Source organism: Cervus canadensis, chromosome 7, assembly GCF_019320065.1.
Source record: "Cervus canadensis isolate Bull #8, Minnesota chromosome 7, ASM1932006v1, whole genome shotgun sequence".
Lineage (NCBI taxonomy): Eukaryota > Metazoa > Chordata > Mammalia > Artiodactyla > Cervidae > Cervus > Cervus canadensis.
In genome coordinates this window covers 51,470,317-51,495,341 of record NC_057392.1, presented here as the reverse complement: position 1 = coordinate 51,495,341, position 25,025 = coordinate 51,470,317, and the positions used below count along the sequence as shown (strand labels likewise).

Sequence of the window (25,025 nt, the reverse complement as noted above, 5' to 3'; positions counted from 1 at the left end):
GTTGAATTAAGAGTGACAAGGAGAAATAGAACTAGAGTTGTATTTCTTTTTACAAGGGCATTCTTTTCCTAGAAGAATAACATTCTTTTCTTTAGTTTAAATGTCTTTATTTCTTACTTTCCAAATATTTTGATTAAACAAATATCCCTTGCAGATGTGTGTTCAAAATCCTTGCCAAGATGCATAACTTTCATTCTTTGCAACTGATTAGACGAATTCCTTCATTTCATTTTCTGCTCACCTCCTGATAAGAGAAATAGAATACTTGGTGAAGGACACCGACCACTAATGATCATGTGGAGTGAGGGAAATTACAGTGACTTTGAAAGAATACAGCAACCAATGACAAGGTCATTAAAGTGAGGGCCTAGAGTTTCTGCAAAGTGTATATTTTAGGGAGTATTTGGAACAATACATGCTGGACGGAAGAGCTATAGGAGAAGTAACATGCTAAGTCTTCTCATTGATAACATCCATAAATCTGCATATATTTTTTAATATTCTGTTTTGTTTTGTTTTGGATGTCTCTACACCATTCCTGATTTGTAGGACCAAGATTTATTTTTTTCCCAAGGCAATTGTATTCATTTCTTCTTTAACATTTCAGTGTTCCTAACTCTGCATTTGCCTAGTCTTACACTCTTTTTTTTTTTTTATTACTTTAAGCCACTCACTCACAAAACCCTGTTGTGTGAGACAACAGGAGCCTCTGTCGGAAGCATGGCTGTTAATTCAGTATTATTTCTCACCGCCCCTTGAAAATCCAGGGTATAACAATTTCCTTCTGTATTCTAGGAGACAGACTTATTTTCAAATAGATTTATAAATGAGGCTATCTAGCAACAAACAATTTACTGGCTTCATAAGATAGTAAGTTAAGAATTTCACAGCCATGCCTCCCAACTCCTTGGTGAAGTTTGGAAAATGCTACATACAGAAAACTTAGTAAGGTACAAAGGCAAATATAGATACAGCTTGCTTGCACCAACTTATTAAGATTTATTTCCTTATGTAAAACACCTTTTCTTTCCTTTCTGCTGCAAGAAATGGTATAAAACTCTCTTCTAAGACAGCTAGACATTTACCTATACTCTTAAAGGTGTCCACAAAGTAAAAAAACAAAAAATCAGATCAAATGGTAAAACCACATAACTTACATATCACTGCCAAGGCATGGCAACAACAAAGAATTTCCTAAAAGTTACTTCAATCTTAAAACAAGGAATTTGTTTTCTAAGTGACTAAAAGAAAAAAAAAAATGAGCTCCTGAATTAATACTTTTGAAAAAAATATGATATTCTTCTAGGAGAATCTGAAACTCTTGTTAGGAAAGGAATGAAATCAGCTAATAGCACTAAATTCAACATATGACTATCCTTTGCATAAAACAGTCTTAAATATTGATTTCAGGAATAAAATTTTAAAATAAAATTTTTCTTGATGTTAAATGATCCCTGGCTATATACCTTATAGGCACTAGAAGAATCTGTACTTCATACATGTTCAATATTATGGTAAAAATCCTGGAAACAGACTGCAATTTTGTGTCAATTCCAAATGCCCAAAGAAAATACAAATTCAAAACACACATCACAGCGTTATCCATAGTTTTAGCCATTTAGGATATTACATCGATTTGTAAGTTCAATTCTCCAAAACCCTTTTCTTTAAGGTAATAACTTTATTTCATCTTTATTATATTTATGTCTTCATTACAATTAGTCCTCTATTAATAACAACAGTTTATTTTAATGCTTGTGGAGTCTTGATTTATTTTTTCCTCTGCTTTTAGGTGTGCTAATCTTTGTGCATGTGCATTTTCTACCACATTGCAACAGGCAAGCTTTGGTTCAATTTTCTTGTCCTACACAAAGGAAGATTTTGAGTGCAGAATCTTAGCCACTAGGTCCTGGGTTGCCATTTTATTTTCCTCTCCTTGGGTGGATTTATTGGAAGGAAATGGGTAAAGGACAGGGGGAGAAAGGGAAGGGATGAGAGCGGGACGAAGGGAAGAGTTCTCAGCTATGTTGAATCTTGATTCACAACTTTGCCTCCATTCATGGTCGGTGTTCCAGAACTTTTCCTTGAACGCCCTTGTTTTTCTCCAATTTCATGTAGTGATGGCTCTCTGTACATACACACTGGAAGGCAAAAATCACATCAGTTACTCACAACAATAATGGACATCAAATTCAGCCTCAATAAACATCTCAGATTTGACTTTATTTAGTGTTCACGCTCATCACTAGCTCTTTTTCCTACCATGAAAATGAGTCTTTTTTTTTTCCATTTATTTTTATTAGTTGGAGGCTAATTACTTTACAATATTGTGAAAACGAGTCTTAACTTAAAATATTTAATGGATACACAATTTTCTTCTAGTTCTATCAGTCACAACCTTTTAAGTCTTCCTGAGCTGCAGACATATAAGTGGTTTCTGTTCCCTTATAGATAAGGCTTAATAAGTTTTTGCTGTCTACTAACCTATATAACAGGATTTTTATCTAGTTAGAAGAGACATCGGGAGTATAACATTTAAAGGGGGGAAAGAGATATCTTGTTTTTCAGACTTTAGTCTGCAATCTAGTTCCAGTAGGGAAAAAAAAAATTCTTATTTACATGATCCTTTAATCTTTACCTTACTACAAGAAATATGATACTGTTGTATCAACTGCAATTTTAGTGCCAAGTTTCAGGGTATCCTATGTGAGAAATGATAATGGGAGAGACAGCAGAGAAGAAAAAAACAATGCAGTTTTTCCAATTTCTTCATATTTCCCTCACCTAAGGTAATGAACAGTCTACAACTTCTTGGTTATTCATCAATAGGAAATGTGGTTACGCAACCTTGAGATTTCAGTGAGCATCTATATAAACAGTTCTTTTTATCGTCTATTGTTTTGTCTGGCTGTAAAGCTCAGTCATCTGTGAATTATCACAGCTCTTGCTAGATTACTGCATAGAAAGAACAATGTTTTTCAATTCACATTTACTCTTGTAAGATAGCATCTATCAGCATATTGAGTACATTAAAACAGGTTCATTTTACTGTTGTGAGACAAATGTGACTGTATATGAGCATATGAAATATTTACTTAAATATCAAGAGAGAGTTTCATCCTTGACTTAGGAACAAACAATTGCATACCCCTATCTGTTGAATAATCACTACAATACCTTGGCAATCTGAATATTATCTCCAATCAAATTGCTTCTTCCTATAGACTTTGCCCTGGGACTAGAAACCTGAGCATGGCCATGAATAAAGAGATATTGTACGGTGGTTAAGAGCACCAATTTGGGAGACACACTGTCTGGTCCACTTCCACACTCAGTCACTTTCTAGCTCTGTCCAACAGGACACCTAGTAAGCATCTAAAGATGTATAAGAAAAATGAAGAAGCTGATCTCTTCATAAAAATTCTGAATAAAAGATTTCAGAGAACACAGTGATAAACTGTTTTTACTGGAAATATACTCTAAAACCAAAACTAAATTAAGAGAGTTAAGAGACAAGTAAGTTTCTCCTCAGACTAGTTCAGTGATGAGGAGATAGGTTTCTTGCAACATCTCAGTAGGAGGATTTCTTAAATGTTCATGTGTATTTGAATCACATAAGGGTATTATTAAAATGCAAATTCTGATTCAGAAGATCTATAATGGGCTTAGATTTTGCATTTTTAGTAAGTACCCAGGTGATGCTGATGCTAGCAAAATCTGAACCACACTGTGGTTAATATAAAATATATATGAAAGCATGTTGATTCAGTATATCATGCACAAGTATTATATAGATTTTAAAATATTTTAGCTATTGCACTGAATGACCCCTCCAATATCTTCAAAGGACTAACTACCTTTGGCCTCACTAGCAAAGTGTACAGAGGAAATTAGTTTAGAAAGAATAGATCCTGTAATTTTCAGGTAGTACCAGTAGGTAGTTCAAGGGTCTGCTTTTCTTTTACAAAAGGCAGAAGATCCTTGTGTAAGATTCTATTGAAATCTTTAATTCTTCAAGCCTAATGTCTCTTATGTATATTTCTGTTATAGGGAAAGTGTCAAAATCCCCCAAACTAAATAATATGTTTATGTGTGCAAAGTATATAACCATGTGTCTATAACTAGTTAGTGCACATGGGAACCCAGAAGATGTAATGAAGTGATTGGATTGGAAAGCACTTTATATGATGCCATAAAGCAGTTTTTCCTTACTCTGTCACCTAGTCAGCTGTGAGAATCCCCAAACTTGACCTGGGGCTTCCCAGGTGGTGGAAGTGGTAACATAACCACCTACTATGCTTCCTTGGTGGCTCAGATGTAAAGAATCCTCCTGTAATACAGGAGACATGGGTTTGATCCCTGGGTTGCAAAGATCCCCTGGAGGAGGGCATGGCAACCCACTCCAGTATTCTTGCCTAGAGAATCCCCAGGGACAGAGGAGCCTGGTGGGGTACAGTCCATGGGGTCATAAGGAGTCGGACACAGCTGAGTGACTAAGCACACAGCACAGCTAATGCAGGAGACGCAACTGATCCCTGGGTCAGAAAGAGCCTGGAGAAGGAAATGAGAATCCACTCCTGTATTTTCTGTGTGGAAAATTCCATGGATAGAGGAGCCTGGTGGCCGATAGCCCATGGGGTCACAAAGACTGTGAACTGCTAACTCAGACCAGTTGCTCAGTCCTGAGCGACTCTTTGCAACCCCATGAATCGCAGCATGCCAGGCCTCCCTGTCCATCATCAACTCCCGGAGTCTACCGAAACCCATGTCCATCGAGTCAGTGATGCCATCCAGCCATCTCATCCTCTGTCGTCCCCTTCTCCTCCTGCTCCCAATCCTTCCCAGCATTAGGGTCTTTTCCAATGAGTCAGCTCTTCGCATGAGGTGGCCAAAGTACTGGAGTTTCAGCTTCAGCATCAGTCCTTCCAATAAACACCCAGGACTGATCTCCTTTAGAATGGACTGGTTGTATCTTCTTGCAGTCCAAGGGACTCTCAAGAGATTTCTCCAACGCCACAGTTCAAAGGCATCAATTCTTCGGCACACAGCTTTCTTCACCGTCCAACTCTCACATCCATACATGACTACTGGAAAAACCATAGCCTTGACTACACGGATCTTTGTTGGCAAAATAATGTCTCTGCTTTTAAATATGCTATCCAGGTTGGTCATAACTTTCCTTCCAAGGAGTGAGCGTCTTTTAATTTCATGGCTGCAATCACCATCTGCAGTGATTTTGGAGCCCAGAAAAATAAAGTCTCTCACTGTTTCCACCATTTCCCCATCTATTTCCCATGAAGTGATGGGACCAGTTGCCATGATCTTAGTTTTCTGAATGTTGAGCTTTAAGCCAACTTTTTCACTCTCCTCCTTCACTTTCATCAAGAGGCTTTTCAGTTCCTCTTCACTTTCTGCCATAAGGGTGGTGTCATCAGCATATCTGAGGTTATTGATATTTCTCCTGGCAATCTTGATTCCAGCTTGTGCTTTATGCAGCCCAGCCTTTCTCATGATGTACTGTGGATATAAGTTAAATAAGCAGGGTGACAATATATAGCCTTGACCTACTCCTTTTCCTATTTGGAACCAGTCTGTTGTTCCATGCCCAGTTCTAACTGTTGCTTCCTGACCCGCATACAGGTTTCTCAAGAGACAGATCAGATGCTTTCGTATTCCCATCTCTTTAAGAATTTTCCACAGTTTATTGTGACCCACACAGTCAAAGGCTTTGGCATAGTCAGTAAAGCATAAATAGATGTTTTTCTGGAACTTGCTTGCTTTTTCGAGGATCTAGCGGATGTTGGCAATTTGATCTCTGGTTCCTCTGCCTTTTCTAAAACCAGCTTGAATATCTGGAAGTTCATGGTTCACGTATTGCTGAAGCCTGGCTTGTAGGAATTTTGAGCATTACTTTACTAGCGTGTGAGATGAGGGCAATTGTGCAATAGTTTGAGCATTCTTTGGCATTATCTTTCTTTGGAATTGGAATAAAAACTGACCTTTTCCAGTCCTGTGGCCACTGCTGAGTTTTCCAAATTTGCTGGCATATTGAGTGCAGCACTTTCACAGCATCATCTTTTAGGATTTGAATTAGCTCAACTGGAATTCCATCACCTCCACTAGCATTGTTTGTAGTGATGCTTCCTAAGGCCCACTTGACTTCATATTCCAGGATGTCTGGCTCTAGATGAGTGATCGTCATGAGTGATGGTCACGAGTGACCATCGTGATTATCTGGGTCGTGAAGATGTTTTTTGTATAGTTCTTCTGTGTATTCTTGCCACTTCTTCTTAATATCTTCTGCTTCTGTTAGGTGCATACCATTTCTGTCCTTTATTGAGCCCATCTTTGTATGAAATGTTCACTTGGTATCTCTAATTCTCTTGAAGAGATCTCTAGTCTTTCCCATTCTATTGTTTTCCTCTATTTCTTTGCATTGATCACTGAGGAAGGCTTTTTTATGTCTCCTTGCTATTCTCTGGAACTCAGCATTCAGATCTGGACTGCTAAATCAGTCTTCAAGAATGTAAAAAAAAAAATCTAATAAATTATAAACAATAGATTTTTGGCATAGAAATTTCTAAACTTCAGTTTAGAGACACAAAGAATATTACTCCTTAATTTTCATTAAATAATATATTTTATAGTTTTTGTGCTTGAATTTCTTAGTGTTGTAATTTCTTTTTAAAATTTCCTTTTGTCATAGACTCCACCCAAGACATTTGTTTTTAACTATTATCTTTTTTTGCTATTTCCCACATACATATAAAATACCTAAGTTGTGACAACACAAAAGGTTGCCGTTATAATTATCATTGCAGATAACTTTACTAATAATGTAATCCTGCTGGCCATCCAAGTAACAAGTCCCCAGAGTTTTCCAAGTTGGCATCTAAACTTTTTCAATGTTTCTAAAACAGTAAAAGTCACCAGTGTCATAGCAAAGTGTGCAACTTGCTCTTTTTTAAGGACAATTCAATCACAAATTTTCCTATTTTTCCATTAAATGAAGTAGTAAAATTCCAAGTTTGAAAAAAACTGTTTGAACTAGCTGGAAAATTAAGAGTAATAAAACAAATAGATTTAAGTCAATTTCTTGGGCTTCAATTTTCATTGTTACTTTCAGGTTCTCAGATGCCAATCAAGGGGTATAAATCTCAATCAAATTTTGGAATTAAAAGGTAATTAAAAGAGCATCATCTAATTAGAAAGCCAAGAAAGAAATGACAGAATACTTCTCCTCCCAATATAATTTCTTTTGATAGTTGTATCAACACTCCAGAACTGCTATTCTGTCTGAAAGGTACATAATAAAGTGATGACACAGAATACAAGAAGAAAACAAAGCATAACTGTACTATAAAGTGCATTATATATCCAAAATATAAACTAAATTACTGTAATGTACACATAATCACAATGATAATCTCTAAAATTTGCATGCCAAAAATACATTGTGTATATTTTTTTAGATTTTTTTTAAATACTTTCAGACTGATTTAGCAGTCCATATTCGGGTGATGGAATTCCAGCAGGGCTATTTAAAATCCTAGAAGATGATGCTATCAAATACAAATCTGGAAAGCCCAGCAGTGGCCACAAGACTGGAAGAGATCAATCCTCATCCCAATTCCCAAGAAGGGCAGAACTAAAGAATGTTCAAACCACCAGACAATTACATTCATCTCCCATGCTAGTATGGTTATGCTCAAAATCCTCCAAGCTAGGCTTCAGGATTACCTGAAGAGAACTTCCAGATGTTCACGCTGGGTTTAGAAAAGTCAGAGGAACCAGAGATCAAATTGCCAACATTTGCTGGATCACAGAGAAGGCAACAGGATTCCAGAAAAACATCTACCTCTGTTTCTTTGACTACACTAAAGCCTTTGACTGTGTGGATCATAACAAACTGTGGAAAACTCTTAAAAGAGATGGGAATACCAGACCATCTTACTTGTCTCCTGAGAAACCTGTATGTGGGTCAAGAAACAACAGTTAGAACCCTGAATGTAACAACTGACTGGTTCAGGATTGAGAAAGGAGTCCAATAGGCTGTTTACTGTCACCCCGTTTATTTAACTTACACACAGAGCACATCATGTCAAATGCTGGCTGGGTGAGTTAAAGCTGGAACCTAGATTGCTAGGAGAAATATCAACAACCTCAGATATGTAGATGATACCACTCTAATGGCAGAAAGCAAAGAGAAACTAAAGAGCCTCTTGTGGGTGAAGGAAGAGAATGAAAAAGCCGGTTTAAAACTCAATATTAGGAAAAAACTAAGATCTCAGCATCCGATCCCATCACTTTACGGCAAATAGAAGGGGAAAAGGTGGAAGCAGAGACACATTTCCTCTCCGTGGGATCTAAAATCACTGCAGATGGTGACTGTAGCCATGGAAAGCTATGACAAACCTAGACAGTGTGCTAAAAAGCAAAGACATCACTTTGCTGACAAAGGTCAAGCAAAGACTGTAGTCAAGGCTATAGTCTTTCCAGTAGTCATGTACAAATGTGAGAGCTGGACAGTAAAGAAAGCAGAGTGCTGAAGAATTGATGCTTTCAAACTGTGGTACTGGAGAAGACTCTTGAAAGTTCCTTGGAAAGCAAGGAGATCAAACCAGTCAATCTTAAAGGAAATCAACCCTGAATACTCTTTGGAAGGACTGATGCTGAAGTTAAAGCTCCAACACTTTTGGCCACCTGATGCGAAGAGCTGACTCAGTGGAAAAGACCCTGATGTGGGAAAGATTGAAGGCAGGAGAAGAGGGCGACAATGATGAGATAGTTGGATGGCATCACCATTCAACGGACATGAATTTGGGCAAACTCTGGGAGCTGGTGAGGGACAAGGAAGCCTGGTGTGCTGCAGTCCATGGGATGCAAAGAGTCAGACACAACTTGGTGACTGAACAACAACAAGAAGTCAGGTCTGACTCTTTGCGACCACATAGACTGTAGCCCACCAGGCTCCTCTGTTCATGGAGTTAATCTCTTCAATAAATCTATTATTTCAGAGTCTTCAAAGCCATTGATTTATTTTTTAGTCAAACTGTCTTTAAATGAATTGTACCAACAGACAGAATTTTACATTTAACCCTAACTGGGATTAACTGACTTCTCAGTTTGAATGATCAGAGAGGAATGAGATTCTTGTATAGAACCCAAGTTGGCATTTGATTGTGAAGATTTTCCTGGATCTTGCTGGGGAGTGCCAAAACCTGCCCAGGTGGAAATTCAAAGACATTTTAAATTGACCAACTAAATATGATAACCAGGTGAATACAGTAGGTGAGAGAAATTCCTATCCTCATTTTGTAAATATAAAAGAAACTAAGTGACTTCCCTAAAATCAGATTGTAAATAGTAGCAGAGCCAAAGAGAGTGTAGGATTTCAGAGTCCTAATCAAAATTTCTTAATAAAAGCACAAAAACAATTAATCAAATAAGTGGTGCAAATAACCGTCTTATACCAGACAATTTTAATTATTTCCATACATTAATCTAGATCCAAGCTGGCCTCATTTCTAGCAAATATTCCTAATGTCATAAAAAAATGGAAATGAAAACAAATTCAGGATGCCTATTAAAAAATAAATAGGTAACGAGTGTTGGCAAGTAGGTGGAGGAACTGGAACCACTGTACATTGATGGAAGGAATTTAAAATGGACAGCCACTGTGAAAAGCTATACAATGATTTGCTCAAAAAATCAAGCATAGAATTACCATATGATCCAGATATGTCACTTCTGGATATACACCCAAGAGAAATAAAAGCAAGGGTGTGAATAGTATTTACACAGCCATGTTCATAAAAGCATTACTTGCAATACTGAAAAGGTGCGAGCACCTTTGGTTAGTTAACTAACCAATGAACAGATGCACAAAATGTGGTATATGCATACAATAAAATATTGTTCAACTTAAAAAGGAAGCAAATCCTAACACAAGCATGGATGAACCTTGAGGACCTAAAGACAAAATGAAATAATAAGCCACCGGGGAAGCCTAAGCTAGGCATAAAAGGAAACATATTTTATGATTTTACTTATGTGGGATATCGAGAGTAGTCATATTAGTAAAGCCAGAACATAGAATGGTGGTTTCCAGGGGCTGAGGGAAGGAAGTATATGAGTAACTACTTAATGGGTACAGTGTTTCAGTCGGAGAAGAAAAAAAAAATTTAGGGATGGATGGTGGTGATGGCTGCAAAACACAGAAATGTACTCAATGACACTGAAATGTACTCTTAAACTGCTTTAAGATGGCAAATTTCATGTTGTGTATATTCACACAACATACTTAAGAATTACATATAATTTTCTAAAGTCACACACACAGAAACAAACACCTTACATGTAAGCTATAAACAAAGAAGTGACTATTAAAACCAGAGATATCCAACTTGCAGGGAAGAACCAACAATTCCCCAATAGTCAACAGTAACAGTCTTAGAACTGTGCTAAGAAAAAGAGAATTGAGATACACTAAGGATATAGGGCTGGTGAGAGGATAGGGAAATCTGATGAAAACATCCTAGGACTTAGCTACCTAATACAGTATCCATTTTGCCTGTGTGGTCACTGATCACTTAAAACGTGGCTAGTCCTAAGTCAGAAGTGAAAGAGGGATAAAATAAACACTGAATTTTAAAGACCACACTAAAAATTAAATCTCAGTGGTAATGCTTTATATTACTTACATATTGAAATGATAATATTTGAATATATAGATTGAGCATATTATTAAAATCCATTTCATGTTTACTTTTTATTTTTAAAATATGGCTACCAGAAAAATTTAAATTACATACTTAGCTAGTATTACATTTCTATTACACAATGCTCTCTTAGAAGAGTTTGCTCTTCTCTGGAAAAGAAGTGTCTTGATTAACGTCAAGAGCTTCCCAGGTTGCTCAGAGGTAAAGAATCCACCTGCCAATGTAGGAGATGCGGGGTTTGATCCCTGGGTTGGGAAGATCCCCTGGAGTAGGAAATGGCAACCCACTCCAGTATTCTTGCCTGGGAAATCCCATGGACAGAGAAGCCTGGCAGACTACAGTCCATAGGCTCACAAAGAGTTGGGCATAACTTAGTACACAGGCAGGATTAATCTCAAAGCTACCAATTACTGTATGATGGGGAGGGGAGTTGAGAAAACTTCCTGACCTGATTGACCTGACCTCCATATGCACACTTAGAAGAAACAGAGTATATTGGATTTCTTTGATGGAATGACCTGATTCACAAAGCATTTACTGACCTTTTTAATTTGGCTTAACTAATATTGCATCATTTGGATTCTATTACATTATTTTCTTTTTTCCTCTCCTCAAATTCCAATTACTCTTCTGCTGACTGATATCCAAAGAGGAATTTGTTTCAGTATTAATTTGTTCATTTATTCTATGAGCAGAAACAAACTGCTTCTTACCAGGTGCTCTGCTAGATTCTGTGGCAACTGCAATGATCTCTAGGTTCTTGCTCTCAAGGAGTTCAAGGCTAAGAAAGAGAGCATAGACATGCATACAGATCACAGAGAGGAAAGCGCCGTAGCAGAGCTGAATGGGAATGAGTATATAAAATAGCTCTTTAACGTTGATTTAGCCTTGAAGGAGGCAAAGGGTTTAGAGAAGTGGATGGGCTACATAAATAAGAATGAAGGGATGGGACTGGCAGTGGTTAAGAATCTGCCTACCAATGCTGGGTACATGAGTTCGATCCCTGGCCTGGGAAGATTCCACATGTCACAGGGCAACTAAGCTGGTGCACAACAACTATGGAACCGGTGCTCTAGAGCCCATGTTCCGCAAGAAAAAGGACCACAGTGAGAAGCCTGCTTGCTGCAACTAGAGAGTAGCCCCCACTCACCACAACTAGAGAAAGCTTGCACACAGCAGTGAAGGCCCAGTGCATCCAAAGATAAAAAAAAAAAAAAAAAAGAATGAAGGGATGAAGTGCAGGTTGTCTGAGAGAAACAGTGACTATTGAAGCATGACGGAAAACTGAGGCGATGAGGGATGAGAGTGACCGAGACAACTTGAATCAGACTTTCTGAAGTCCAGGAAAGAGGATTTAAACCTGGATTTTGGTATATATCAGCCTTAATTTGATAGTGAACAAACAGCTAATAATATGTCCATCAAGTATATGAGTGCATAGGGAAAAATCTATTCAATCTCTTTATCTATAAAAATGTCCAACTATGTTTACATGACATGAATACTGCCAGGCAGGATAGTTAAGAAGAATCAGTCAAATTGAATCTTACTGCATAGATTCCATAAGAAATGGCTGGCAACATTTCAAACTTTTATGAGTTGTTCTGATGCCTTGCAAACACCACCTTAATTTCTTAGGAACAAACCTAGCTGAGGCACTATTATGTATGAGACCAGCTGCGTATCTAATATATATAGTTGGCTCTCTGTATCCATGGGTTCTACATCCTCAGAATCAACTAAGGATTGGAAAATACTCAATTAGAAATTTCAGAAGGTTCCAAAAAACAAAACTTGAATTTGTCCTGATCTAGCAACCATTTACACAGTGTTTACATTGTATTGGGTACGATAAATGATCTAGAGATGATTTAAAGTATCCAGGAGTATGTGTGTAGCATATATATGCAAATATTATGCTATTTTATATAAGGGACTTGAACATCTGCAGATTTCAGTATCAGCAAGGATTCCTGGAATGAATTCCTTGCAAATACTGAGTGATGACTATACCTGACATCTAACATATTTTAAGTTCCATAATTTTGACTGTAATTGAAAGGTGAGGCTCTCTTGGTTAAGCTAACTAACATACTAACAAGTGCTATCCTTTTGTTTTGTGGGGAGCTTAAGAAGAATAAACAGTAAGTGATAAATCAAGAATTACTAGTTCCACATATGGAAATCCTATATATTTGACTGTACACTAAAAATTAATAACAATTTTTTTATAGCTACTGGTACTAGAATTTTAAGTCTGGTACTAATTTCCAATTATCTATTACTAAGCAATTGTGAAAAACCTTTAAGAAACATTTCCAGGGAACCATCTAGATGTTGATCTTCAAGAGTTACATAAATTCTACAGCTTCTAAACTGTGCTTCTCAAATTCTCCTGTCCATGTAAGTTAAGTTTTTTCGTCCCAATAATTGATTCCTGATTTTAATTTGCAGTAGTTCAAAGGACTTTTCCATCACTTTCTATTACAATAAGATATTATTTCATTAGAAAACATATTTATTAGTGTAGGCCTCAGAATTTTTAAAAATCTATCTGACATTGAATATTTTCTTCCAAAGTGCTCTGCTTTATATATTCTATCCACTACAGCTATGAGAGCAAAGTTTGATATTCTAGTTATTTTGATGAGGAGTAATTTCTAAATTGAGAATAAAGTGAATAAAACAAAAAATCTAACTTACTATTACTAACTTACTAACTTACTTTCTTGTCCTCCCAGCTCCCCAAATCTGTTTCACAGAAACTCAGACTCAGTGCTACCTTAGGTTTAACAACTGGAAACAAATTCCCTATGGGCAACTTGGGATGTTACTATCTAATCATGTATCATTCAGAGCCCTATGGGCTCCATTTGTGATACAGGCTTTATTTTTAGTGGGCATGATTTAATGGCCACCTGTTGTCACAGAACTGATTTCTTTGGTGTTACTTCCCAATTTAACTTCATACTATTTTTACAAGTTTCAATATCCAAATTTCAAGAATGCTTAGTATCCTGATAATATAATACCTGCCTGATTAACAATATTACTTCTCCTTCACATGGCTCTTCTAGGTTGTCTTGATCATATTTCTTGCTCTCTTTCAAGTATGATAAAATATACTTGCTCTTTTTTCACCCCACAGAATGTTTTTGAGATAAATATTATGGTTCCTCTAACACATGTGATATCATAGTATTGTTGCTTTTGTTCTAGATGCTAAGCCATATTCAATTCTTTGTGACCCCATGGACTGTAGCCCACCAGGCTCTTCTGTTCATGGAATTTCCCAGGCAAGAATACTGCAGTGGGTTGCATTTCCTTCTCCAGGTGATCTTCCTGACCCAGGGATTGAACCCACATCTCCTGCACTGGCAGGCAGATTTACTGCTGAGCCACCAGGGAAGCCCCAGTTTTGGATAAATGGTAAAAGGAGATAATGCTTTGAAAAGGGAAATATTTCTGTATGGCTCTTTAGAACTCTTTCTTCAAATCAGTTTTCTATTTTCCCTCTTTTCTCATATGTTTAAACTTCTTCTTCTTTCCCTTCTCCCTCCTCCACCCTTGCTCTTCCTCCTTCTCTTCTTCTGAATGTTTTGTTTTATTCATGTTTTGACTTTTCTTGATTTATAGTACATCGAAGCAGAGGGGTTTATCCCAGGTTTTGGAATAAAAATGAGGTAGAGATTTCATGAGAGAATACTCTTCCTTATTTGCAGACACAGGGACAAGTGAGGGTTTCTAATAACATAACTCATGTTACATATTGTTTTTAAGATATGGCATCCATTAGGAATCCTTAGTTCACCCGTTCAATGTGAAGAGGACACAATTGCATGATTGACATTCATCACTCAGTGACTTGGTATAGTGAAGGCTGTCATTTTCACAGCTTCCTGAGAGATCGTGGCCATACTTCTATAGAAAGTCCTGCAGTCCTGTTATCAATTAAAATTCTACACATGGTCATAACAAGACCATAAGCTACCAACCTTACATAAATAACATATGGTATTTGTTCTACTTAAATTTTGCTTTATTTTTAAATGCAAGATTGTGCCACTAGAAAATAAAAAGACCAAAAGTATATCACTTCATCCTCTCTTTGTAAGGTTAGGTATGGGTCTTTCCAGGATTGACTTTCTACTTAGTATTTTTCTATTATATTGTTTCACTTGTACCTCTGCTGTAAATGCAGTTATCAGAATCAGCAGGTGTCCCTTGCCATTATAATAGCTCAGATTCCCTGTTTGAAACATTTAACATTCAATAGTCAGTTTTATTTTAGTTATCATACATTTCTCTTGAAAAACAAACTAAAATAATGTCTTTCCTAAAAGTGAAATCCCAGGGGTTGTTGTTATTTATAAATCAAACTATAATAAGCCAGGTTCCAGGTACCATCCAAGGGGTACTCCTCTAAGAAACTGCTGTCTTCTTAACCATTTGTTGTTTTAGTCAGCAAGTCATGTCTGACTCTTTGTGACCACAGGGACTGTAGCCCTCCAGGCTCTTCTTGCCCATGGGATTTCCAGGCTAGAATACTGCAGTGGGTTAACATTTCCTCTTCCAGGGGATCTTCCTGACCCAGGGGTAGAACCTGCATCTCCTGTGTCTTCTGCATTGGCAGGGGGATTCTTTACTGTGGAGTCTTAGCTAATATTAATTGAGTACTTACTCGGTATCTGCACTTTATATACAGTAATTTTATTTTAAATGACCTTAACAAGTAGACAGTTTAATTGATCCCTTTCTCAGTTAAGGAAACTGAAGAGCAGAAAGGGTGGTTTGTTTAAAGTCATTCACTGACATAAACAGAATCAGCTTCAAATTCATGTGTGATTAGCTCCAGAGTTCCTGCTCTAAGCTTATAGTCAAACAGTTTAATGAGTTTGGAGAAAAAACTTAGTTGCTTGGTGTCAGTCAAAATCTTGATCCCAGGGACTTCTCTGGTGGTCCAATGGCTAAGACTCTCTGCTTCCAGTGTAGGGGGCTGGGGTTCGATCCCTGGTCAGGGAACTAGATCCTGCATGTTGCAACTTAAAAGTCCCATGTGCCACAACTAAAGATCCCGCATGCCGCAACTAAGACCCATGTAGCCAAATAAATAATTATTTTAAAAAAATCTTGACCCCAAACCTCATGGGGGTGCTCAGTACTTCGTGGAATCCTCCTCCATTTCTCTAGCCAATTCCCTCTCCTGGTCTTCCTAAGTGACTATTCCATATCTCTCCTTCCTCCTCAAATTCTGAAAACTGCCTCATACCCTCCTTGGACTCAGGAAATAGGCTTCCCTTCTTTCCTTTTCTTTTCTCTTTTTTTCCGTCTCCATTTATCTCTCCCTCTTTCCTTCCCTTTTGTCAGTAACACTCTCTGAATTCACTTAGAAAATAAACGCAGAAGAGAAAGCTTTCATATTTCCACCACAAAAGTCATACCAACCTGCACACATCTGCTTGTGCATATCCTGGCTTCGTGCTTGTAAAAATGCTTGAACTCTTCCTGTTTCTACTTAAATCCAGTCCTAACTTTGCCTCTTGTGTACTTGATCCCATCCCCTCTGGTCAGTATTACTCAGTGACCCTCTCTCCTATATACCAGTTTCCCCTTCTCCCCCATTAGTCTATAAATATGCTAAGCAGCTTTAAACAAACACACCCCAACACAGAGCCACCATGTTTCTCTCCATCTTGGCTCCATTTCTGTTTTCCTTTTATAGCAAGACTCCTCAGAAGTGTCATTTAATATTACTTTCTTCTTTCCTTTAACTCTTGTTATAACTTCTATCATTTGGACAGTCCCACAACTCCTCTGAAATCAATCCTGTCAAGTCACTATTGAATGTATGGTCAGTCCTCATTCAACAGCTTGCTGGATGCTCTACCAGTATTTGGTAGAGATAACAACTCTAATCTTAGTTTTGCCTCTTTCTAGCTATATGGACCTGGGTGAGCTACGTAATCGCTCTTAAACTCAGTTTCCTTGTGTTTAAAATTGGGATAATATTCTTAATCTGTGTCCTCCCAAAGTGTCAATGACTATCAAATGATAACTCCTGTTCAGGAGGAATGTTGAAAATAACAAAAAATCTTTCAAATGTCTTTAAATTTGTACTTAGCAAATAGTAAATTTGTACACAGTACACAGTACAACTGCTACTGATTATTACTTTCATATTACTGCTGAATTCTTATAAATCATTAAAAAGTTGAAAGTTTTGATAATTATGGAAGAACTAGGTATAAATCCTCAAGAGTCAGTATTTCTCTGGACTGAAGAGTTGGGAAACTTGAGAGGAAGGCAACTATAATTGTTGCTGACGGATTCTGTTTTCCAAATGGAAGCAAGATAATTCCAGTTTCTAATAAAACTCATAAATGACACGATAAAGAACCCCCATGTTATATCAGTCTCCATCAAAGAGGAATGAAATATGACTAATCTTTTTATTACTACCAATTTAATCAAATTTTCTTTGGCGCTCTGTAATTTCCAAGAAGTGGAAAGGTTAGATTGCTCTGTTAGTTAATGTACCATTAAAGAAACTTAATTGTCTTAATAGCAGATCATGGAAGAGTGTGGGCAATTAACAGGAAGCAATTTCACACCTTAATTAATGTCACATAGAATCCCTTTGGAACTGTAGAAGAACTTTAAGTGCTGGTTCAGAAGCAATACATTGCCAAAGGGATGCACCCAATGTGCTGTAAATATTTATTATAAGGAGTTAGAAGACATCATGAACAAAAAGATCTGTACCTTCATTTAGAAAGAGATCAGAAGCAGTATTTGTGTGCATGAGAGAGAGAGAGAAAGAGATGGAAGAAGAATGTGTCAAGGAGAGTAGGAGGGCTTTATTGAAGATTAAATTCAAAGCCAGAAAAAAAGCTGCTTTGAATGACTTACACTGGTTTGGGGGAATAAGTTGTCACGGGCTGGCAGAGATTCCACACTCAAAAGATGGAGGTGGGGGCGGGGGGGCGCTGCTATTAAATTTTCTGTAATGAAAACAATCAGGAGCATCAAAGGTACATTTTTACTACATCTCTGTTTTTTGTCTTTTAGTATTGTTGGGTCCAAAAGACGATTTTAGAAAAAACAAGCCATCTAGTTTTCTTTCAAGTTAACTGAAATAAAAACATCAAATAATTTGCCATTAGTTATCTTCTCGATAGTAACTTTACAAAATCATGCCTCCTGATTTATTCACTTCTTTGGTGTCTTAGTACATAGTTTTTGAATAGATTATTTTCCCTCCAAATTCAATTTTCATTGTCTCTAATACTTTGTTCAATACCATGCCTGACAGCCGTTCTCCAGGACCTAACACAGTAACACAATGTCCAATTTCCAAGGGAAAATGGAAAAGGCACTTTGCATTGATCTGACAGATTTGAGAAATCCAACCTTCTTACAGTGTCTAATCTTCATACTATTTCAGTGAAATAGATGGAATTTATAATCAACTGCATTTCCAGAGATAACTTACTTTGAAGTAATAAATTATTTTCTCAAAATTACTTAGTAAATCACTGGTAAGATTTTTTTAAGACATTTATCTGGATTTATTAGTGGCAGAGTCTATTTTCTTCTAATATTTAAAACTTCTTTTCTTTTAAATTTATTTATTTTAATTGGAGGCTAATTACTTTACAATATTTTAGTGGTTTTGCCATACATTGACATGAATCAGCCATGGGTGTACCTGCGTTCCCCATCCTGAACCCCCCCTCCCCTCCCCTCCCCATCCCATCCCTCTGGGTCTTCCCAGTGCACCAGCCCTGAGCACCCTGTTTCATGCATCGAACCTGGACTGGCGATCTGTTTCACATATGATAATATACATGTTTGAATGCTCTTCTCTCAAATCATCTCACCCTCGCCTTCTCCCACAGAGTCCAAAAGACTGTTCTACACATCTGTGTCTCTTTTGCTGTCTCACATATAGGGTTATCGTTACCATCTTTCTAAATTCCTTACATATGTGTTAGTATACTGTATTGGTGTTTTTCTTTCTGGCTTACTTCACTCTGTATAATGGGCTCCAGTTTCATCCACCTCATTAGAACTGATTCAAATGTATTCTTTTTAATGGCTGAGTAATATTCCATTGTGCATATGTACCACAGCTTTCTTATCCATTCATCTGCTGATGGACATCTAGGTTGCTTCCATGTCCTGGCTATTATAAAAAATGCTGTGATGAACATTGGGGTACACATGTCTCTTTCAATTCTGGTTTCCTCAGTGTGTATGCCCAGAAGTGGGATTGCTGGGTCATATGGCAGTTCTATTTCCAGTTTTTTAAGGAATCTCCACACTGTTCTCCATAGTGGCTGTACTAGTTTGCATTCCCACCAACGGGGTAATTGGGTTCCCTTTTCTCCACACCCTCTCCAGCATTTATTGCTTATAGACTTTTGGATAGCAGCCATTCTGACCAGTGTAAGATGGTACCTCATTGTGGTTTTGATTTGCATTTCTGATAATGAGTGATGTTGAGCATCTTTTCATGTGTTTGTTAGCCATCTGTATGTCTTCTTTGGAGAAATGTCTGTTTAGTTCTTTGGTCCATTTTTTTGATTGGGTCGTTTATTTTTCTGGAATTGAGCTGCAGGAGTTGCTTGTATATTTTTGAGATTAATTCTTTGTCAGTTGCTTCATTTGCTATTATTTTCTCCCATTCTGAAGGCTGTTTTTCACCTTGCTTATAATTTCCTTCATTGTGCAAAAGCTTTTAAGTTTCATTAGGTCCCATTTGTTTATTTTTGCTTTTATTTCCATTACTCTGGGAGGTGGGTCATAGAGGATCCTGTTGTGATTTACGTCAGAGAGTGTTTTGCCTATGTTCTCCTCTAGGAGTTTTATAGTTTCTGGTCTTACATTTAGATCTTTAAACCATTTTGAGTTTATTTTTGTGTATGGTGTTAGAAAGTGTTCTAGTTTCATTCTTTTACAAGTGGTTGACCAGTTTTCCCAGCACCACTTGTTAAAGAGATTGTCTTTTTTCCATTGTATATCCTTGCCTCCTTTGTAAAAGATAAGGTGTCCATAGGTGTGTGGATTTATCTCTGGGCTTTCTATTCTGTTCCATTGATCTATATTTCTGTCTTTGTGCCAGTACCGTACTGTCTTGATGAATGTAGCTTTGTAGTATAGCCTGAAGTCTAATTGATTACTATCAAGTTGATTTCTTAGTAATCAATTTGGCATAATATTTGGTATTACCTCTATTAAGTCCATTTAGTAATTTAACCTAGCACTAATGCACAACCATCCTAATAGCAGTAGGAAAGCTAAACACGTAAAATGTTTAGTACATTTAATTCCAAGGTGTCAGAATGAGAATTTACTCTATATTAGATTTGTTGTTGTTTAGTTTCTAAGTTGTGTCCAACTCTTTGTGATTCCATGGGCTGCAGCATGCCAAGCTGCAGTCCTCCACTATCTCCAAGAATTTGCTCAAATTGAGTTGGTGATGCCATCCAACCATCTCATCCTCTGCCACCCCCTTCTCCTTTTTCCTTCAATCTTTCCCAGCATCAGGGTCTTTTCCAGTGAGTTGGCTCTTCACATCAGGTACCCAAAGTATTGGAGCTTCAGCTTCAGCGTCAGTCCTTCCAATGAATATTCAGGGTTGATTTCCCTTAAGATTTACTGGTTTGATCTCCTTGCAGTCCAAAGGACTCTCAAGAGTCTTCTCTAGCACTACAATTTGAAAACATCAATTATTTGGCGCTCAGCCTTCTTTACAGTCAAACTCTCACATCCATACATGACTACTGGAAAAACCATAGCTTTGACTATACAGACCTTTGTTGGCAAAATGATGTCTCTGCTTTTTAATAAGCTATCTAGGTTTGTCATAGCCTTTCTTTCAAGGAGCAAACATCTTTTAACTTCATGGCTGCAGTCACTATCTGCAGTTATTTTGGTGCCTAAGAAAATAAAATCTGTCACTGCTTCCACTTTCTCTCCCATTTGCCATGAAGTGATGGGACCAGATGCCATATTAGATTAGACTTTTAAAATATATAGATCATAATAATTTGAATGTATTTAAATAATTTCCTATGGCCAGATAGGATCAAAACGAACATAGCAACACCAAGGTCAGTTTAGAACACCAAATTTCAAACCTAGTTGCCATCAAAATTACTTAGACAATAAAATCTGAATACTTGGGAGATTTGATCTAAGAATTGGTAGCTTCTAAAACCACTCCAGGTGGTTCTGATACTGATGCTTGGGAAACTATGATCTATATTATACTGCTGGAACTTTATTCAGATTTAGTTTAAAGCAACAGTTCTAACAGGCAGAATGGACAACTGTAACTGTCCTAAAAGTGTGTAAGTAAAGGTATGTGTATGTTGTGTTAGTCTTATCTCCCCACTAGAAAATAAATTAGTAGAAACTGGTAAATGTTCTTTTAGTTCAAATTTAGTATTTCTGTAGCAGTGGCTTTTAACTGATACTTACTAATTTCACTTTAGGAATATATTTCTCACTCAACCTCACTTGAACCTTAACTCTTGGAAAGCACTCACATTCTTTTCAGGAGGAAGAAACTCGATTCTGAATATCCATCCACCTGCAGGAACTGAGCAATGAGCTCTTTGAAGGAAGAGGGAGGAGAAAAGGAGGAGATTGTCTCTAGTTCTTTGTCAGAGAGTATTTGGCTTCTACATTTGAAGCTAAAGGGGGAAGTCACCATCAAGACAATTTAAATCTGGGGAAGCTACTTATCTGTGGTGTGAACAATGCTTTGAAAGGGCAAAACTAGGAATGGTGACGCCTGCGCTGTTGTCTAAAATTCCAGGGGAGAGTAAGTACAGGTTGATGTGCAATGCACATGGTAATGGGTTTAAATATCAAGTCCATCCATCTGTCTGAATAGATGCCTTTGCAACCCCTTATTAACACTGCCTATCTTCTAAACACAGGATGGAAGGTGAAGCTGTGAAGGGAAAGGGGCTGGTCCCTAACAACTGCAGAGCCATAGATCCAGTCCTGGACAGCAGGCTTGTATATTTGGCTAGTGAGACAATAACACTTTGTTTAATTAAGCTGCCCTGAACATGGGTTTTGTGTTGTACACAACTGAATCTAATTCTAACATTTACAACAAGGAATGTTTGGTTGTCTTTTCCACATTTGTACTGAAATGCAGCAAATATGAAGCATTAAGGCAGCTCTCAAACTCAGAACATGATAATAGTATACATTGCTGTTAGAAATTTGTACATGGTCATTCATACCCAAGAAAAGGCTTCTCTAGCTACAGTGCAGACAGAAGTCATGATTAGGAGGGTTGGTTACAGGTATTTCATTTTTTGGGGGGGTAGGGTATGAAATGCATTAATTATAAAAGGAATAAATAAAACACATGGACTTTTTTTACTTTTATGCTTTCATGAATTTTCCAAAATTGTTAATGAGCATGTACTACTTTTATTACAACAAAAAATCAACTTAAATGTACAAATAAAAATGGTTCAATAGTTTTAATAGTTTACTCATACTGCACCTGGAGTGGTTTTGTCTGCCTAATCCCTACCTCCTATCTCAAATGTTCTGAACCTGTCCTAGCCTTGAAGATGTGTTTAAACAACAACTTTCCAATATCTTCCCTTTGGTGGAAGTTCTGGCTCTTTCTATAAACCTCAGTATCATTTCTGGCAACATGTAATACATCACTTTTTATATTAAATTACTGTCATTAGTAAACATACTTAGTATCTCCAAAAACATGAAAAAGTTTTCTGGAGCATATCGTTCTTCCTTGTTTTTGTATTTATCTATGCATTCATCTGTTCATTCACTTGTTCACTTATTCAATTGATAGTAATTATTGAATATCTCTCTACAATATGTCAGATATTATACAAGATACAAGGAGATATGAGAAAAATAAAAGATCTGTACAGCAATTGTGGAAAACAGTAGGGAGGTTCCTTAAAAAACTAAAAATAGAACTGCCATTATTGTTGTTGTTCAGTCACTAAGTCACGTCTGACTCTGCAACCCCATAGACTGTTGTGCTTCAGGCTTCCCTGTCCTTACTACCTCCTGGAGTTTGCTCAGATTCATTTCCATTGAGTCAGTGATTCTATTTAAACATCTCATGCTCTGCTCCCCGCTTCTGCTTTTGCCTTCAATCTTTCCCAGCGTCAGGGTCTTTTCCAGTGAACCAGCTCTTCCCATCAGGCGGCCAAAGGACAGGAGTTTCAGCTTTCGCATCAGTCCTTCCAATGAATATGCACGGTTGATTCCTTTAGGATTGGCTGGTTTGATCTCCAAGGGACTCTCAAGAGTCTTCTCCAACACCACAGTTCGAAAGCATCAGTTCTTCCGTGCTTAGCCTTCTTTATGATCCAACTCTCATATCCATACATGACTACTGGAAAAACCATAACTTTCACTATATGGACCTTTGTCAGCAAAGTGATGTCTCTGTTTTTTACTATGCTGTCTAGATTTGTCACAGCTTTCCTTCCCAGGAGCAAGCCATATGACCCAGCAATCCCACTACTGGGCATATACCCTAGGAAAACCACAATTCAAAATGAGGCATGTCACTATGTCACTATTTACAATAGTCAAAACATGGAAACAATATAAAGGCCCAACAATAGATGGAATGGATAAAGATGTGGTACATATATACAACAGAATATGACTCATCCATAAAAAGGAACAAAACTGGGTCATTTGTAGAGATGTAGATGGACCTAGAGTCTGTCATACAGAGTGAAGTCAGAAAGAGAAAAACAAATATTGCATATTAACGCATATACATGGAATCTAGAACAATGGTTCAGATGAACCCATTTTCAGGAATAGAGATGCAGATGTAGAGAATGGACATGTGGACACAGGAGGAGAAGGGGAAGGGATAAATTGGGAGATTAGGATTGACATATATACACTACCATATGTAAGATAGAGAGCTAGAGGGAAGCTGCTATATAGCGAAGGGAGCTCAACTCCACGTTCTGTGATGACCCGGAAGGGTGAGATGGGGGGTGGGTATAGAAGGGAGCTGCAAGAGGGAACTGATTCACTTCCTTGTACAGCAGAAACTAACACGACATTGCAAAGCAATTATACTCTAATAAAGAAAAAGAAATAAAATGTAAACAAAGTAATCTAATCATGCATAAGAGACAGAGACAGATTTAAATCAATGTGATAATTTCTAGCAGAGAGAACAAGATACAATAATAAGGTAACAGAGTGTTTAATTCTACTTGAAGGAAGTCAGGGAGGCCCTCATAGAAGCACTGACTCCTTGAATTAATGTTTTACAAGGTCTGACAGGCATTTCCCAGGCACATGAATAGAATTTTATGAGAGAGAAGGGCAAAATACCTACATAAGGCCCAAAATAGTAAAAACATATTACAAACATAAAAAAAATGTAGAACAGAAGAAAGTTCTGTTTTGTGTGGTTAAAAGCACAGTGTGTGAGGGGAGGTTTGAGAGGGACTAGAAGCTTTGAATGTCACATTTCCCCCCAGAGCTTTGAACATGGTACTGATTTACCAAATGTTTGCTGATGGTTATAGTCCTTGGGATCTATAGCAGGCACTGTGTCCCTACACTGTCCCTTCTAGATATGGGACATCAAGCCTGGCTAAATCACAGAATAGCAATGCAGTGTTTCAATTTTCTCATTTCTTCAGACAAGGAAGATGAACTAATGTTTTAAGTGATTATAATGTGACTTCTAGAGAAGAGTGTGTATTGGTAAATGTCTAGACCACTACTGCTTTTTTAGCTTGTATTAAAAAGCTTGACTGAATATAGTACATGCGCGGTTACTCCTGTGGTATGTGTTTATCCTACTTAGGGAAGAAGTTGCCAAAAATGGGGGTTTCCTCAGCATTAAATTACTTAGTCCACTCATCACCTGAAATAGATGAGCACCATATTAAATGATCAAGGGAGGGGAAGGCATAGGTTCAGTGGGGAAAGATAAAATGTAAAAACTATAATATCACAGTAAACAGAATATTTTCTTTCTTCAAAAAATACAAAGAAAAATGAATACATCAGTTTGTAAAATTTGCTCATGATAATGTAGCAATTAGGATACAAACATATTTCTAAAAGCCTTGATAAAACTTTAAAGCTCTAATAATAGTATTATTGGTTTTTCAAGAGTATAGCCTGAGAAATTAAATCACTGAGTTCATTAAAGAAAGAAATTATATTCCAAATGGTCACTGCTACTATTTTTCTACTTTCAGGAAATTCTAGCCTCTATATTCAAGCAGTTTTTCTCTAAGTGCCAAG

General features: G+C 37.3%; 1 protein-coding gene across 7 annotated transcripts in view; it reads right to left on the bottom strand.

The window, feature by feature from the left end:
• Positions 1 to 979: 979 nt before the first annotated feature.
• The window catches only part of FGF12 (fibroblast growth factor 12), a 585,143-nt gene continuing 561,097 nt past the window's right edge, over positions 980 to 25,025 (bottom strand). For 4 of the 7 annotated variants that reach the window (XM_043473412.1, XM_043473410.1, XM_043473414.1 and 1 more), the window contains 2 exons: positions 17,631 to 17,722; positions 980 to 2,141 (listed from right to left, as the gene is read on the bottom strand). In XM_043473412.1, coding sequence (XP_043329347.1) covers positions 2,058 to 2,141; positions 17,631 to 17,722 — 176 coding nt within the window. In that variant the 3' untranslated portion in view covers positions 980 to 2,057. The remainder of the gene's footprint in view (positions 2,142 to 17,630; positions 17,723 to 25,025) is intronic. The other 3 variants (XM_043473413.1, XM_043473411.1, XM_043473409.1) reach the window with 1 other exon arrangement.